At 39.0% G+C, this 17,928-nt stretch overlaps 2 protein-coding genes and 1 long non-coding RNA gene across 3 annotated transcripts; 1 reads left to right on the top strand and 2 right to left on the bottom strand.

The window, feature by feature from the left end:
• Positions 1-326: 326 nt before the first annotated feature.
• LOC122083764 (protein KINESIN LIGHT CHAIN-RELATED 2-like) lies at positions 327-2,489 on the bottom strand. Its single transcript, XM_042651654.1, has 2 exons — positions 955-2,489; positions 327-867 (listed from the first exon to the last, which is right to left on the bottom strand). Exons 1-2 carry the CDS (start codon positions 2,487-2,489, stop codon positions 630-632), a joined length of 1,773 nt encoding a protein of 590 aa, XP_042507588.1. The 3' UTR covers positions 327-629.
• LOC122083765 lies at positions 2,206-2,665 on the top strand. Its single transcript, XR_006141718.1, has 2 exons — positions 2,206-2,345; positions 2,430-2,665. It is a non-coding gene; the product is annotated as an uncharacterized LOC122083765 (long non-coding RNA).
• A 6,455-nt stretch (positions 2,666-9,120) lies between these two features.
• On the bottom strand, positions 9,121-15,988 carry LOC122084511 (BTB/POZ domain-containing protein At1g63850-like). The gene is made up of 2 exons (XM_042652812.1): positions 14,693-15,988; positions 9,121-9,741 (listed from the first exon to the last, which is right to left on the bottom strand). The coding sequence occupies exons 1-2, from the start codon at positions 15,839-15,841 to the stop codon at positions 9,466-9,468; spliced, it is 1,425 nt and encodes a 474-aa protein (XP_042508746.1). The 5' UTR covers positions 15,842-15,988; the 3' UTR covers positions 9,121-9,465.
• Between the last annotated feature and the right edge of the window lie 1,940 nt (positions 15,989-17,928).

Genomic DNA, 17,928 nt, shown 5'->3' on the forward strand with positions numbered 1-17,928 from the left:
CCTCTATCATATAGACCAATCCATCTACTGTCAAGTGGAAAATAGTGAAGGGTTAACTTTTTACTAGGCATGGTGATACCTAGAACTAGAAGGACCCTAATGGCTGAAAGTAAACTTATAGTTAGAACACAAATGTTAATATTTAATTTAAAAAAAATAAAAGGGCTGTAGAAAACGCCTAAACTGAACTAGGTGCAAAAAGATCATGTTGCCTTTACTGTGCGTTGAAGATGCTCCTGTGCTCCCCCGCTGTCCAAGCGCCTGTCATTTCTTACGCTAGATCGACAGGGTCTTTGCTTCCATGTAATTAAAAGAACACACACTAGTGCATTAGAATCTCACAACCTACGCTAGGTAGTTGTTGTTATTTCAAAGTTACCAATGTTTTTACTTTAATATTTGTCACAAAAGATCAAAAGAATCAAAAGAGCAAAGAGGAAAATATATGCAATTAATCCACTGCTAAGGGAAGAAGATTCAGATTGAAAGTTGCTTGGGCAAGTTGAGCCAATAATGAAGTGTGAAGGTCCCAAAATCACTGCACTGCAAAAGCTACAACCCAGATAGATTGATGGACACCCATTTGGCTATTTTGATGTGGTGAAGATAGTTTTGTGCAGCGAAGACACTCACTCTGGGCCCGGGCAGCTGCACTCAGATGTAGCTTTCAATCTTACAGCATGACCCATCTTTTGCGATAGGAGAAGATCCTGTAAGGTATGAGCTTTCCTTGTTCTGCATCGACCTGTTTCTTTTAGCATTTTGGAGAGCCATTTCCGTATATGTTCTACCTCAGTATTGGCCGTTCCCAATCTGTTCTCCATTTCTTCAAGAATTCCATCGAGAAGATCTATTGCCTTATCAACTCTAAAGCCAAGCACAGAAGATGTTCGAATAAATAACCAAACAGAAAGAATGAAACACTTCGTCTATACGTTATACGTAGTTACGTACCTTCCCATGGCATCATAAGTTCCGGCAAGGTTGATGCAGACGTCGAGAGTATTGGAATGATGGGCACCACAGACCCGTTCGAGAACATCCTTGGATTGCTCGAAATTTTCCGCAGCTTCCCAAATGGAATCCAATCCCAAACATGCCAAACCCATCTGATTCAATAGCTTCCCCACCACGAGGCTTTTCTTCTGATCAACCAATCTATAACTAGAGATGGCGCTTCTAAGCATCAGATACGCTTCACGGTGATTCCCAGTCATCTGCAGCATTACCCCAATCTGCGCCTCAATCCCACCAACTATCGCATTTGGGTGTTCTAATGTGCTTTCTATGATCTCACGAGCCTTGTAGAGTAGCGAAATGGCATGCTTAAGTTCTCCCATGGACTCAAACAGAGCTGCAGTAGCAGTTAAACCAATGGCGACTTCCTCTACAGAATTTAACGCATTAGCATCGATACTACCATAGATAAGAAGGGCCTCCTCACAGTGGAGTTGGGCGTCCTTTATCATCCCTTTCTTCAGGTGAAGGTCAGCAAGGCTTACAAAGATGGAGGCTATTGCAGTGTGCCCTTCTCCGTACAGGGCTTTGAGCACCGAAAGTGCTTTGTGATACGAGGACAGAGCCTCATCATATCTACCCAGGTCGACAAACGTTTCACCTATGCTAACGTCAAGGAATGCCACTTCTAGCTGTTCTGATTCTGGCAAGGATGAGAGAGCTGAGCTCGCCAGAAGCAGCTGTTCCAATGCTGCTCTGTTTTCGCCTCTGCCATTGTGGATCAGACCCATGAGTCTCCTAGCCTCGACCTCTTCGATGGAGCTACTGTTGTTTTCGTGATGGATATTGAGGGCAAGGGAACAGAGCTCCTCAGCTTCCTTGAAATACATGAGTTGCAGGTAGGACTCGGCTATGTATATGCAAGTTTCGGCGGCCTGTGGATGTGACAGCCCCAGTGACTGGGTTTGGACATCGAGACCCGACCGGAAGGAATCCATGGCAGAGTCGTAATGACCCAATGTGAAGTAAATGTCCCCGAGGTGCATGAACACAGAGAATGAGGCGTTGGCTAGTTCTGGGTTGAGGTTTAAATCAGAGGAGCAAGAGAAGGAAACCGACTTGCGGAGCACTTGGATGGCTTCTTCGAACTGACCCAGTTTACAGAGGGTTGCGGCCAAGAGTTGGAAGCTGGTTAAGAGCTCAACGGTGGTAGTACCTTCTTCGACTAGCTTTTGTTGGAAGAATTCAGCGGCTTTAAGAGCGAAGCGATTGGCTTTGATGGGATCATCACCCGAGGCATGGAGGGACTGTGCGGCCCGGAGGAGAAGCAAACCTAGGTCGGAGGAGGAAGGTGGTGCGCCAATCTCGTCTGTCTCGTTGGGTTTCAGGTATGTTATTGATCTACCGTTCTGGCTCACTGATTTTCTTATTTCCAGTAACGCAGTAGAGCTGCTGTTTTCATGGGTTGGCAGGGCACTGGAGGAGGTGGAACGCCGAAGACGATGATGATGATGCTCAGCAGATGACTCCATCGGACTTTGGGTTTTGCTTGTGATGTTGGTGAGGATTATATGTAGATCTGAGTAGTACTAAAAACCTTTTGGGTTCTGAATAATCATGTGAGACCACTTAGAAATTGCATGCGCCACAACATTATCCGTCCTAAAGACATGACAGAAATAACATGAAGCAAACTTTGATTGGAGTATCTTAATATCCTTAATTACCATAAGAAATTCCATAGGAAGCTATACAAAATTTGACTTCAAACAGCTAATTACAAAGAGGCAATCAGAATGAACTATAATATACTGAAAACCATTATGGAGAGCAACACTCATGATCAATCCTATCTTCTCAATTCCAGTTGCTTCACTATTTTCGTACATATATTCAAGCCTTAGAATTGGAAACTTCATCTTCTATTCAAATCATTTTTACGAGAAAGATTTGGGTGAAGAGATAATCTTTTCATCCACCCGATCTTGTTCTAATTGGACTGAAAATGTATATTTTGGATCATGATCAAGAGTGGGAGTAGGTAATAAAGCAGAAAGAACCCTGTTAGTCTAGTATTGCCTATGTACAGATAGGTGGGCTCAAAATGACCACGCTGCCCCCTCAACCTGTGCGCCAAAGATGCTCTCGTGCATTCTTCCATTGGCTAAATATCGTCTACATCAGATTGACAAGGTTCTTCCTCTCAATAAGCCCAGAGTCCGAATTTAGCTTCTTTTTTTTTCTTTTGCCACAAATTCAGAGCTTCACATCATCAATCTAAGTGAATGAAAACTAATCCTTTGTGAAATGATCTTGACTCTCTCTCTCTCTCCCTCTCCTCCATGACAAGTGGGCCTCGGTATATGAACAGTGTGATACCCACTCTCATGTTTCTATTGGCTCAGCATTAGAGATTCCATTCACATCAACAATGTGTGGATCCTTTTAGGGTTCTTTAATTGGGACAAAGTAGGGAGCTGGCTAATGGGAACGCAAAAAACGGTTCATCAATAGCAAAAACGAGAAGAGAAGAGAAGAGAGATAGTGCGAGGTAACCTACGCTACTAGGTCAGTTAGACTTTTCCCATAAAAGTTTTTCTTCATTTTCTGATGAGATGATGTAGAGTAATGAGTGTAGAGCGTCCAATAACCAACTAGACTTGAATGTCCTCTAGTAGATGCAGAGATGTGGCCCTAACATTGTTTGTTCCCTCATCAGCTCATCTCTGGCTAAGAAAGCCACATGGTGGTGGACAATTTAGGTTGAAATTTGAGGCCCAACAACTTACATGCGCAGAAGATGATTAATGCATGGCCAGGTATTGGGAAAAAAGAATTACTTGCTTCTACTTTTATTGATTAAGTAAAATAATGCATGAAAATCGTTCGATGAGTATATAATTCTAGACGTGCATGTATCTAGTTGAAGAGTCGTTGAAGAACAATCCAATCCTTTCTATCACCTGTGGGGAAACCACAAAAGTTATGGAACTGACATGTGATATATAGAAGAATGAGTGCAAGTCTCTAAACTCATCCATTCCTAGCCAACCTGCAAAAGAATAAAATAGAAGAAGCAGTGGGTTTCAAAGCATTATGCAAAGAGTGGTATAGTTTCAGCTAATAATTGGGCTTGAATTATGTAAGTAGTACTGGGCATGTTTGTTTTGTTGGCCAGCCCACACTCCACTATATGGGAATATGCATGCAAAAGTAGGCATCACCCATCAATTATAGGAAGGAGAGAGAGAGAGAGAGAGAGAGAGAGAGAGAGAATGGGGTACATGTGTGATGTGCCATTCCTATCAAATACCAATGATTCTTCCAGTTTGTACTATGTGGATTTGGATCTAACAGATAAAATCATTCATCATCTGGACTAGGGCTACCGGACCCACAACAATGTTTCCACTTTTCCATGCGCCGCTCATGTACAGCACATGTGAATATCCTATTTAAGAGAGGGAGAGGACCCTAAGGAAACTGATACTTTGAAATTTTAAATTCTATTGACTCCATTTGCTTGCGAGGGAAATTTAAAGGGAAAGAAAATAAAATTTTCATACTTAGAAAATAAATATTTATAATCATTATCTCATGTGATTTAATGTGATTATATAAATTACTTGATTTTTTTAATCATATTTCGTAATGATACATTTTACATGTAATTTTTTTTTTACATATTATAGCAAAAGCTTTTGGATGTAAAGTAAAGTGAAATTTTATAACCAAATATGAAATGATTTGAACTAATGATATAGTCACATGGGGTGATGATTATATATATATTTCTTTTTTAATTATGAAAATTTGATTTCTCTTTCCTTTAATTCTCCTTGCAACCAAACATAACCATTTGTATTTTGTATTTATTAGGGGTATCAATATCAAGTCAAAAGGTATTTAGAGCAAAATTCAAAATTTTCAATTTGAATAGATATCTAACTAATAATAAAAAATCAAGTAATTAATGATCTTGAGGTTCTTGAAGATTTGATAAGTTATAGAGAATGAGGGAAAAAATTAAGACAATTGAGAGACATGGATTTATAACGAATTGTATCTACCGGGAGACAAATGGTCTGGGCTACACAAGTCAAGGATGTAAATGAATAGTCAAAAATCCGAATTCAATTTTCATCCATATCCATTTAGGGATATGCATATCTGATCATGAAATATTTGGATCCGATCATATCTGATCCACATTCAATCTGTATCCGATTTGTATTCATCTCTAACCTAAGGTCAGAACAATATTGACAATATATGATTTTGAATAAGCCATTTTAATATATATTAATTATGACATAACAATAGTGTTGTGGATGGGATTTCATGGGGGCAACCTATTTAAGAGTTAGGAGGGGACTTTTGAGCAAGTGGAAGGGAGCACATCAATGAAGAACGAACGATTAAACGATTAAACGGTATCATAAATAAGGGGTAGAGTGATTATTTCACATGAGAGAGAGAGAGGGAAGCGTAAGTTAGGGGTAGCAAATAGAAACATTTGCTTACCATGTGTTGGACATTTTCTATATTAAATTATTAAGATAATCTATATTTTCTTTGGGTGCGGCTACTTAGGTGGGCAACAAGGGGTGGCCGAAAGTACTTCCCCTTTGATCCCCTCCTTTTGACTTCTAATCTCAGTGACAGTTAGCATATATAAACCTCTCGCGATTGATGCTTTGGCGGTTTGGCTGTTGACCTAATTAGTTGGAGGTAGTTGATGAGCTATGGTTTCTTACTGAGACAGTCTCTCTGGTCAAGTGTCATTTATTAGATCCATCTCATGGATGGGAGTTACCGCGGCTGATGACCTTACGTATTTCAATATAGCTCCCGTTATCCTTTGCCTCTTCCAAGGCTCAATATGCATGACAATATTAAATTGCTGAAAGCAAGAGACCACAGATCTTCCATCCATGAATTTCATTCGAACCATGATTGGAGAATCAAGCTACTTGCCCTTTAGTAGATCTTGAGTATGACGGTTTTCTCATTTTAGTCCTCAAGGAAGCTATAGCATTATGTCCTATCTTTTCACCTAAGTAGTCCTATGAATAGTGAGTACCATAACCCCAATCATGGCTGCTAATAACATAGGACTGAGAACAAAAATCAGAGGGAATAATAAGTATAAAGTAAATTGCCCAATGCTTCAAATTAGTCAAACTTCTTACCTTTTCGGCATGAACTGTCATTCTCAAGGAGTGAAATAGGTTTTGGTATTCCTTCTCAAGCTTCAATTCTTCCGTTAAAGGAGATTTAGGAAAATGGAATAGGAAGACATGTTTCTAGAACGAACAAGATATAGATTCAAAAAGGGGAGTTAGCAAAGTTGGAAAATATTGGAATGAGCATTGGAGCATATTGTGTACCAGATCGACTAATGCTTCCAGGTTGATGCAATGTATTCCACTAGTTGTTTGGAGACTTAATTATTGATACATCGATTGGTCCAAAACGGATTGAAATAAGAGCTGATTCAAAAAAAGCATCTGTCAAATAATAAAACACATTTCGAATAAAACTTTCCTTTTTTTTTTCAAATGAGTGAAATGGTGAACAAGAAATCAAGAACTCTACCAGATAGACCAAAAGTCAATTCCTTAACATCATTCTAATTTTATTGGATATGTTAGACCATACGGTTGATTTCTTTTTTTTAGGTACAAGACCATACCATGGATAAAAAAGAATTTCTTAAGAGTTCCTAATGCATATAAAAATGGTTAGAAATCAAATGGTCAGGCTTGATCTCTGTTAGATATCGGTATCATATAAAATTCTATTTATTTATTTAATTTTTTTGTGCAAGAAAATCTTGTCCACTTGCATAGTGACTAGGGCGTAAGCCAGTGGGAGGTCGTGTAGAAGCATATAGGCAAGGGGCAATGCTGTATTTTCATGTCCGCCTATCAGAGTAACCACTTGCCAAATTTTAGACTCAAATTCGCTCATATACACCATCTTGTCTATGTAGCATATTCTCTTAATTCATTTTTCTTTTCAATAGATTTTCAAAACTTTGTTTTGTTACTTAGCCAATTTTATTTTAGATGAAAATAATTGTTTGCTCAATTGGTTCGTGCCTTACTAATAAAGTGTAGACTCCCAAGAAGTCAAAAGTTTTAATTTATTTATTTATTTTTTATCTTAACCTTGTACCATAAAGCACTCTTTTCCCTCCTTCACACCCCCTCCCTGAGTGATGAAAAGACCACATTTCCCCTAGTTGGATGTCTGTGCACCTCTCCTAATTTGTCCTTGCATCGACTCAATGACCACATGACTTAGGAGAGAAAAAAAAACTCATAAAAAAGAAAAATCCATTGCTAAAACTTGACATATGACCTTTGAATTTTTCATATCCACAAATTTCAATTCTATTGTATTAAAGAAACTCTCTAATCTTAAAAAAGTCGGCATTAAGAAAATAAAACATTTCAGCTACATTTGGTAGTCATTCAGAAAAATGTTTCTGACATTTTTCGTTCTATGAGAATAAAAAAAATGGAATAAAGTGTATGGTGTCAACTTAGTGTTTTTCAATTTTTGCTTTGTTTGTTTTGTTTTTTTTTTGTTTGTTTTTTTTTTTGTTTGTTTGTTTGTTTTTTGTTTTTCAAAGAGAAGGAACAAAAATACACTAGAAACGCAAAATGATATGGAATGAAAAAACCTTATTCCGTCATTTCAATCTCGTTCCAATTATAAAAGAAGTGACCATATAGTGTAATCATTCTTGAAATAGGTTCACCAAACACCATTATTTTCGTTTTAAAACGGCATTCTAACGTTAAAACTGAAAATTCTATTTTTAACACAAAACATCGTTTCTGAAACTAATTAACTACCAAACGCAACCTTCCTATATTTCTTATATATAAACCTACACCCTTCCGAGGCTTGAGCTCCAAACCCCGCGATTGAAGCAGGAGAGAGTAAAATACCATAAGTAGGCATGAGCTCTTAACTGCTATTGCTTTGACGGCTAATGCCAAAGTCAAAGTCTCGCTGGAGATCACTTCGAAAGCCGGCCGAAGTATAGTCAAAGACTCAAGGCTGAAAACGACGGACAGATAAACACAAGAAAGAACAGAGGAAAGAAATAAATAAGAAATTCCCAATTTGCTATATTTCAATCCCTCTGTGGAAGAATTTGAACGACGATGGGGAGGATTGGAAGCTTCGGGCTGAAAGGAGTGGATTCGCTTATGATGCTGGACAGATCTGTACTTCTGTCTGAAGCCATTTCAGAGGAGTGCGATAGAATCGCAACTTATGAGAGGCTCTCTCAATCCAAGAGATTCGGCGATGGCGAATTGAGCCCTGGACTTCCAAACAAGAAGAAGAAGCAAGGCTGGGTGGTGCGTGTTAGTTGGGTCTTCTCCAAGCATGGACATGGTGGCCAGAACGACAAGATCAAAGAAGATGCTGCGGCCACGAATTCCGGCGAGTTGGAGGAGAAGAAGAAGCAGAAGAAGCGTCCCTCGTGGCTGCCTGATCCAGACCGGAGATGGCCTGTCCAAGGATGGTGAGATCCAGAGCCATAGAAGGAGACTAGTAGGAAATTTTTTTGGGAAGGGGCCGAGGATACCAGCACCGGAAATGAAAATTATTTCCTTTCTGTGCAGAAGAATCATTGTACATCTAAATAGGTTGAGGGTGGCAGATTGCCAATCTTCTCCGATTCCCAACATCAAATGAGAAGTTTATACCATAATCTCCGTATCTGTGATTTTTCTTATTGAACCTGGTGTCTTTTCTTTTTGTTTTCTGGTTCTTTCATAGTATCCATTCTTGCTTCATTGTTTTCAGTTTTCACCCCCTAAAAACAGGGGACTTACTGCAAACATATTACAGAATCAACTTTTGGAAATATGATATGATCAGTTGAGATTCAGTTAGGTGATCACCAACAACAGACTAGCATTTCTACATTGGTTGAATATGCAGAGCTCATTACCTAGTATGCAATTAACAGTACCACTGCTTATACATTACCTTAAACGCCAAGAGAGTGACCGATATGGATGCCACCACTGCAACTATTTCACCTGCATTGACAATAGCCAATCTAACCTTATGGCCCAAGCAATGGAAGTCACTGCTCTGGTGCAAATAGTAACACAAGTAACATAGGCTGGCAGATGTGAAATCTGTTTCAGAGAATCCATCAAACAGGAGAAAAAGTGTACAAGTTTTCAACAAAAACTATTGAATCAAGAGGAATGTACAAGCAATCATGCATGGATGGTCCGGTTGGAAACTAAACATATATAGGACCTAGATGGTCCTAATGTCCTACGAAAACATACAAAGCCTATATGCACAATTTCATACAAGGTACTAAGGTAGTTTCCCCGAAGAATGCTACATGTGCACATTATTGCACAGTTTCATCCAGTTACTGGTACATGGTTCCAGAATCAAATTGTTGTTGCAAGCAGTAAGACAATAAATTTCATTGCAAGCATCATGCCTCTCCCATTGCTTTCAATCAAGGATGTCACCCTGTGGTGGTCGAGTTGCTCTACGGAACCATGTATTGAATGCCGAGACCAAGTGTGGGCAGTCGTCAACATTTCTAGTAGAAAAACTGAGACACTGGGGCAGTAACTCCTGCGCATCTGGCATAGGAAGCGTGGAGATAATTCTTAAGAATGTTTCTTCCAGCTCCTGGTATAGTGGTTTGTGACTGGCCAACACCGATAAGCTGTCTTTGCATACAATCAGCACTGGTAGCCAATCCTTGACAAGCTTCATCCTAATCTGAAAAACGTTAAAAATTTAAAACCCATCAGATTGACAAATCAACAACTTGATGAAATGTAATCACTCATTTCTCTACAGCAAAACAAGTCCAAATTAGACGTTTTCATATTCAAAGTCGGGTGTTGTTCATTTATCTTGCCATTTGCCAACATGTTGCTTTGGCGCTAGAATCTAAAATGCACAGAGAAGATCACCAAAAATAATTCTATTAAATCCAAAATTCGGAATGCAAGTCTCGACAGTTGAGACTAGAGTGCGAGTGGCCTCAATGAGAATGCAGACAGCTACTTGCTTTCCTTCTCTATGAATATGGGAGAAATGAGCACTACCAGTTCTTTCTCTTATAAGTAATTGGATGCTAGAAATCTATAGTACTAATGGAAAATTCAACCATCATGATGATAGCTCATTCAGTTGATAAGCTGGTAACATCTCTTAATGTATTTATCATTGATAAATTATGAGGTCCCCCCCCCCCCCCATTTCACGATTCAATGTATCCTCGCATGTTCAAGCATCTCCTCCCAAGTATGTCCATATACCCCTCTGTAGTCTGATTTTTCAATACCTTATTTTTATGTGACAAAGTGGCTGCTTGGTTCATTATCATAAAAACGTTATTTTTTTTGTCCCAACCAACCTGATGATACTGCTATGGACCCCATGGTACAGGAGGGGTCCAGGAGGGACAAAGAAATGAAACAAATTAATAATCAATAACCATAACTGAATTTGCATAATTTATTAGCCAAACATGAAACTCATTAACAGAAAAAAAAAAAAAAATCTTGAGCATCTTATAGGCTTTCATGGACCTTGTATTATTCATTGCATACAGTAAGGATGGATGACATTTAAATTTGACATTCACAGGAGAACTCTAGACTCCAAATAAATCCAAAATGAACATAAAGAATGATTAGAGTGAAAATTTAAAAACAATGTACAGTGACAAGTTTAGTATCCAGACAGGGTACATTTAAAGAGTGGGTGTACCCAACTACAAACTGAGGTGTAAATGTGATGTGGATCCGGTTCTGAAACCAGAATCGGATCGCTTATGGACCCACAAAATAATAGATAATTCAAGTTGAAATTTAAATGGAAAACTTGTAAATAATGGAATTCAACCCAATTAAGAAACAATCAATCACGTATTGTGGGAGAGGGGTAATCTTGGAATGGCAAAACTCAACGGCAAGATGTAAATACTAAGGAAAGAAATGGCAATCTGAAAATCTAAATGGTGGGGGTAAGGCATCAATTAATTAGAATAAGGAGAAGAACATGGGTCGTCAACCTTGGAAGGGGTTACAAGCCGTGGAACTAGCAGAAGAGAATATGAGTTCGAGCAATAATACTCCCTCATGTAAGATTAATTCGAGCTAAAGCTTGAGGGAACCATTCCTTGCCCACTAACCTGTTAAACCAACACAACAAACACCCAAGTCTGCTACCCGAAATCAGGCAATAAATTTCTGAAACAAGGCCTGGCAACAAATATAGGTCCGGTTATGGCTTCAGGTTAGTTTCTCAGAGCAGGGTTGGATCTAAGGCAATAAACTCCAAGGGTTTGGTCACTCAGGGAGGGGCTATCTTCGGTTAAAACCCTAGGTCAAATAGACCAGTCACAAAGGAGAACCACTCAGTTTCTGTGGGCTGCAGCCTTCGCCCAGAACAGAGTGAAAAAGAAACAAAGAGGGGGAGGAGGAGAAGATGAAGAAGAAGAGAGAGAGAGAGAGAGGGAGAGACAAAGAGAGAGAGAGAGAGAGACGCACAAGGGATGTGGGGAACGTCACATGACCATGGTTATGAACCTACCCGGCATCATAAACACTCGATAAATTCATCCTCAAAACATGCTTAACAAGTTGGGTTACATGCCTTTTTATACCAAACTGAAATTAGAATTTCCTAATTAAAGTCTAAAACTGAATAAAATTAAATCCTCTAATTACTTCCTAAGATGTAAGCTAATAAAATTAGAAACTAAATAAACTCAAATTGGAAATTCCTAACTAGCCTAATATCTACCAAAATAAAAAGATTACATAGATCTCCCCAAAAAGTCCTACTAAACCCAAAAATCTAACCAGACCAAGTTCGTCTTGGTCGAGATTGCCCAAAGGGTCATCATGGTTCAGCCCCTACTCCCGCCTCCACTTCCCCATGTGTTCGTGGAGAACACAAGCGAGTAACATTCTCTTTCTCATAATACTTTTATAGCTTCTGAAGTTTTCCCTTTTTTAAAGACCCATAAAGGGAAATATGGTTCGTAGCTTTTAAGTTGGATATGTCTAAAGCACATGATAGAGTAGAATGGGGATATTTAGAGCTATTTTTTAAGTTTCAGGCTTTAGCCAGGAATGTTGCGATATCATAACTTGTGCACTCTATTAAAATGGATGATTTTTTTTTTTTATTGGGGTTGTTTTGAGCCTTCTAGGGTTATTCATCAAGGCTTCCCTCTTAGTCCATATCTTTTGATTACAGCTATGGATGGATTATCATGAATTTTAAAGGTATATGGGGGCATGGACATGTTTAAGGGAATCAAAATTGAGGTAGGGCTTGCCTTGAAATTACGCATCTTTTTTCAGATGACACATTACTTTTTTATAGAGCTAATCAAAATAATATCTCAACTTTACATAATATCTTAAATTTTTTTCAAGCCATTTCGGGTCAGCAAATTAACTTTAATAAAAGTGGGGTGTTGTATAGTAGGAATATCGGGGAGTGTATCAAGAATATGGTTAGTTGTAGTCTTGGTATTAATCCTACCCAGGAAAGTGCTGCATAACTTGGTACTCCGGCTTTTGTTAACAAGTGTCTAGTTGATAGGGTGGGAAAGAAGCTTGGGAGTTGAAAGGTCCCATTACCATCTCAGGCATGAAGATCTATTCTAATTAAATCAGTTTTGAGTTTTTTACCAACATATTAGATGTCATGCTTACCAAAAAAAAAAGAGCAATCCAGTGCAGGAGGCTCCCATTACTGCATGGTCTGAGTAATGCTATTTCCAATAAAATCTCCAAGTTGAACTCTATTAACTTGAATTTTTGGAAGGGGAATGATCCAGGTCAAAGAAGATGGAGCCCTGTTGCTTGGGAGTCTCTGTGTCAGCCAAAATATTTTGGGTTAAGATTATTATCTATTCATAATAATGAAATTAGTTTGGCAGTTAATCACTTGATCTGATCAGTTATCGGCAAAAGTTCTGAAAGAGAGATATTTCCCAAATACTGATATTTTCAGCAGGTTAGGGGGTGGAATAGGGGCTCATTGGTTTGGAGAAGTATCTCCAAGATGTTTCTTTTCATAAAAATTGGTTTGTCAAACGTTGGATCCAGTGAAGATTCGTAAATTGGGAGGGGTCCATGGATTCCTACTTTTGATGATTTTAGGGTCCCTTTACCACATTCTAGTAATCCTTTATTTATAAAACCGGAATATTAATTCGGTGCATTGTCTCTTTCCTAAATCTGTTGCTAAGGCAAAATTGCATACTAAGCTCAACTCCTGTGGAGGATGTGAGGTTCTGCCTTTTTGCGTCAAATGGAGCATTTTCAACTAAAGTTTATGTTCAATGGTTGCTTAAGAATACAATGGAATGGTTGTCAGTTATGGTTCTCGGATGCTTTGGAACTTTGTGTGGCAATTACCTATTCTCCCAAAGTTCTGAATGTTTCTATGGAAGGTTCTTGTTGGAGGTTTACCTGTTAAAGACAAACTCTTATCTTTCAAGATGATTGATCCTTTCTGCTGTTTCTGTAAAAGGAGCTTGAAATGAGTTACACTTGTTTGTGTCACGTGAGTTTTCTAAGCATATTTTGTCTGCAGGACCTTTGGGTCTTAGATCTGAATTTCTAATCTGTGTGAGTTATCTGATTCTATTGTTCATAACCATCATCTGTGCATGTCTAAGAAAACTAGCCTTTTTTATCCTAGCAATAACTTTTTAAATTTTTATGGAGGTGTCATAAGGATGTTATGTTTAAAAATTCATGTCCTAATCCTGGTAGGTTGTTATCTGTCATTACTGGTTGGGTTCATGATCTTCAACTTCTTACTTTTAATTCGAACCACCTTTTTTCTTTGCCCATGTCTTCCGATTTGAGTGAGCTGTTGCCTACTGAATACCGGAGGATATCAGATGAGGCATCCCAGATCATTATTTGTTGTGGCAGCATTGATCCAATGACAGGAACTGCAGGATGGGCGTTTATTTTATTTTTTACACTCTAATATTGTGGCAGCATATGTTAATCTTGGTTTTGTAGGGAATTCCCAAGAATCAGAACTTCCGGGATTGCATCAGAGCTTGCAGGCAGCAAAGGCACAGGAGTGGTCTCAGCTAGAAGTATAGGTGGATAACCAAGAGGTAGTGGACTGGCTTATGCGGGGAAGTAGTAGAGGATGGCCATGGAATAATATTGTTTATGTTTAGATATTACTATGTTAACAGAGTATTTTGATTTTATATGTATTCTTAAAAGATCTATGTTTGAGGTTTTGATCACTCATGGATGAGCATGCACAGCAATGGGTTGAGAAGCGCTCGGCCCTAGTGATTGATGATACTGTTAGTTTGATTTTTGCTAGTATATTTTATTTTTCTCATAAAGATAAAAATAAAAATAAAAATAAAAGTCTCTAATGTCAATGTCCTCCATCAGCAATCCAAGATCTAGAACAAAAAAAATACTGCTTGTAAAAACTGAACAAAGAAACGACCAGGATTGCAATGACTAAAGTAATAATGCTGAAAGTTCTCTATCCCCGGTAAGTCCTCAAGACTAAAGCTTTGCACAGAAAAAAATTAGTAAACCCAATAATCATAATAATGAATTCATAATTTCATTTGTGAAGTCAAAAATTTAGTTGCCAACTACTTATTTCATAACCTACAGGTAGCCAATAGGAAGCAGAAATTGAATTACAATACCTGCCTAGCAGCCACAATCGAGCCAGCAGCAACTGCATTTGCAAGTTTGCAAGTGCAACGAAGCATGACGGCTGGGAGCCCCGGTGCAAAATTCCTGCATGCATCATCACGAAATGCCCTCTGCAAATCCGCAGTGAATGACGACTGATCACTCCATTCCTTCACGGCAGTATCAGCCACTCTTAACTCAATCATTCTCTCCACCAACCACAACAGATGCTTCCCATTGGTCATTGCTGTGTGGAGGTTGACCCGCTGAATTGCTTCCGGGTCACAATGATCCCCTCTAAAATCCGGACTGGAATACTCCTCCAACGACTCCTTCACAATCTTCAAGCTTTGATGAAATGCTCGATCCAAAACACGCTTGGCGGAATCCCTGGACGAAAAATCCCTCAAAAGCTTCGCCACAAAAGCCTTGACGAAGGCCATGTTGGAGTGGTTATTAATTGCAGCGACGATCAGACCATGAAGCATGTCCACCGACGAAGCGCTGTTGGAAGGCGACACCCTAGCGAGAAGCTCTCGAGATTCCTCCTGCTTGAGGAGGGGAACAACAGCTAAAACCCTCTTCTCTTCCTCTTCACTCCACGGCACAGCCTCCAGGAACCGAACACAAGCTTTAACACAATCCTCAAAGAGGAGCTCAAGGGCGACAGGTAGGATCGAAAGTGCAGTGTCGGCACTGTCGATCGTGGTGGAGAAATTATTGGTGTAAAGCAGTTGAAGGACTGTCAGATGGATGTTGAAAGACCCAATTGTCGATGAAACCTTCAGATTGAGAAAATAAACCTTGCTGGAGTTCTCCGAATCCTCGCCAGGGTCAGAATTTCTCTGCCATCGATCAGATAGAAGCGCTGCAAAATATTTGGACTTGCGAAGGACATTGGAGTGGAGATGGACTTGGACATCGCCCTGATCGAAAGAATTGTCAGAACTGACAGAAGAGGAGAGGGATTCAGGGTCCTCGTCGCCGAACGGGGAGTATTCGAAGTAGAGGCGGAGGAGAACGTCGGCTGTTGAGGGATCGTTGAAACCAGCGGATGCGGTTAGGGTTCCGTCGGAGGATTTGGCGGAATCAATGTCGACGAATGAGGAGAGGCGGTTGCTGCTTCCCACTCGTCTTTTCTTCGCACCTCCCGATAGCATCTCTTAGCTTAAGCTCTCAGAGAGATCAGTTTCAGATGTTCGTTCAAAGGTACACAGATACAAAACCAGAGAAGAAACGTCCGAGGAAGAGATAAGGAACCATGGATCAGTCGCAGAAAGAGAGACGAAGGTTATATTTTATACCAAAGAGATACCAGTGGTGGTCAGGGCGGTGACCAGATGATATCTGGTGGAAGGAAATAAATGTGACACGTGTCAGTGTAAGAGGATCAGGACCCCACACATGATGGTTTCCTTTTATTTTATGTTTTTTTATAAACACACAGGATGGTTTCCCATTCTCCGCCAGAGTAAGATTTGAAAATAGGTTAGAATAAGATAGGCACATGGCTCCTGATGATATGCTATCGACCGCATGGTACTTTTTAGATCTGAACCGTTAGATTTTTTTTTGGGTAGAACCGTTAGATTTTTTTTTTTTGGGTAGAACCGTTAGATGTACTCAACTCAATTCGATCGTACGTGCGGTCGTTCTTACTTAATTGCAATCCTTTATATTTCCAGTGTTTTTTTTTTTTTCCTTAAAAACTCCAGTGATTGTCTTAATCGATGACAAAGGATAAGATCTAAAACTATATTAGGGCCCTTAAAAAATAATTAATTAATGCGAAAACCATCTTGAGTTTATCCATAAAGGTATCAACTTACGCATACGTCACGTGTTTTTAAGATTGTAACCAGTCTTCTTAAAATACTACTCCAACCTTGGTCCCAAAATTCAATCCATGCTCAATTCAATCTTACCATACTAATCTAGCTCATGTCAATCCAATTCAAACCAATTTAACCCTAATTGATTCTAATTGGGTCAGGTTTGTCCTAATTAATCCTTATTTTTGTTAAGATTGGACTAATTTTGATTGACCTCACCACTTGTGTCCTATGCATTAAAAAATAAAATAATTAATACACAATTAAAATTATGAAGTATAACATAATAATAGATGTTCAAGATACTTGATCATATTCTACCAAAAAAAAAAAGATACTTGATCATAAGAATCAATTACTCAAATTTCATTATACTGAATAAAAGGATAGGATGAAAGCCTTAAATTATATTGTATAAATCATAATCAAAATAAGGGTTGACCCAACCCTAATCCAACCCCATGGTCAGAAATCTTAGCCCCATGCCTTATTTGGGCTCAGGATGGGTTTGGGCCATCAAAGCCAAACTTACACCCAACTCAGTAAAATAGGGTTTAAGTTCATGAAATCGATCCTCATTTCACGGAATCAATATAAGGATCAGAGAGACATGATACCTACTTGATTCGGATCAATTTTGATTGGACAAAATACTCGTGGTTGCATTTGAAAAACTAGCCCTTTTTTTTGTAACTTTTTTACCTTTTGTCTGTATCGAACTGATTCAATCCGATTCCTTAACCATGCAGTATACAGTAAGGGCAATAGATCACCACTAGGTCAAGTAATCTCTACATGCACCAGCCAGCCAATGAGAAGCACACAAAGGAGCATCAATAAGAATGGAATTTTATGATTTTACAGGGGTGGGACGATAATTTCACACCCTCTAACCTAGTAGCATTCTTTTTCCCATTAGAACCCGTTTGTTCCATCGAAGGAATAAAAGAGGTCGAAAACATGTGAGGGGTAGACCCACATGTTTTGTGTTGAGTTGATGAGGAAAGGAGATAATGGAATATGTAACTAATTTTTTAGCGATGCGGAATTATATGGGAAATACAAGAAAAGGAGGTGGGGACACGAAAAAATCATTTGCAGTGAGCCAACAGTGAGCATCCAATGATTAGGATACATGTTGGGTCACACCCAGTCGTTAGATCCTCATTGCTGCTCACTACTCATAGTAGAGGATCCAAACTCAATGTGGAATTCTATAAAAAAGATAGGAAATAAGAGTAGGGGAAAAATAAGTAGGAGGGGAAAGCTAGAGAGAACATCTTTTCCATGAAGTTCTTCAAAAGACTTCGGAAGGGAATGGGGTGAGAAAAACTAAGTGCCATATCAATGGACAACAATTATTGCATTAAATGACTTTGTCTAGTAAATTCCTCTTTTTTTTTTTTTTTTTTTTT

Source organism: Macadamia integrifolia, chromosome 7, assembly GCF_013358625.1.
Source record: "Macadamia integrifolia cultivar HAES 741 chromosome 7, SCU_Mint_v3, whole genome shotgun sequence".
Taxonomy (NCBI): Eukaryota; Viridiplantae; Streptophyta; class Magnoliopsida; order Proteales; family Proteaceae; genus Macadamia; species Macadamia integrifolia.

What these genes read in the sequence shown, in the direction of transcription:
- LOC122083764 (XM_042651654.1), bottom strand. Translation starts at nt 2,489, where the DNA reads ATGGAGTCATCTGCTGAGCATCATCATCATCGTCTTCGGCGTTCCACC. An exon ending in ACTTATGATGCCATGGGAAG is followed by an intron (nt 868 to 954) that starts GTACGTAACTAC and finishes GCTTGGCTTTAG; the next exon opens with AGTTGATAAGGCAATAGATC.
- LOC122084511 (XM_042652812.1), bottom strand. Translation starts at nt 15,841, where the DNA reads ATGCTATCGGGAGGTGCGAAGAAAAGACGAGTGGGAAGCAGCAACCGC. An exon ending in CGATTGTGGCTGCTAGGCAG is followed by an intron (nt 9,742 to 14,692) that starts GTATTGTAATTC and finishes AACGTTTTTCAG; the next exon opens with ATTAGGATGAAGCTTGTCAA.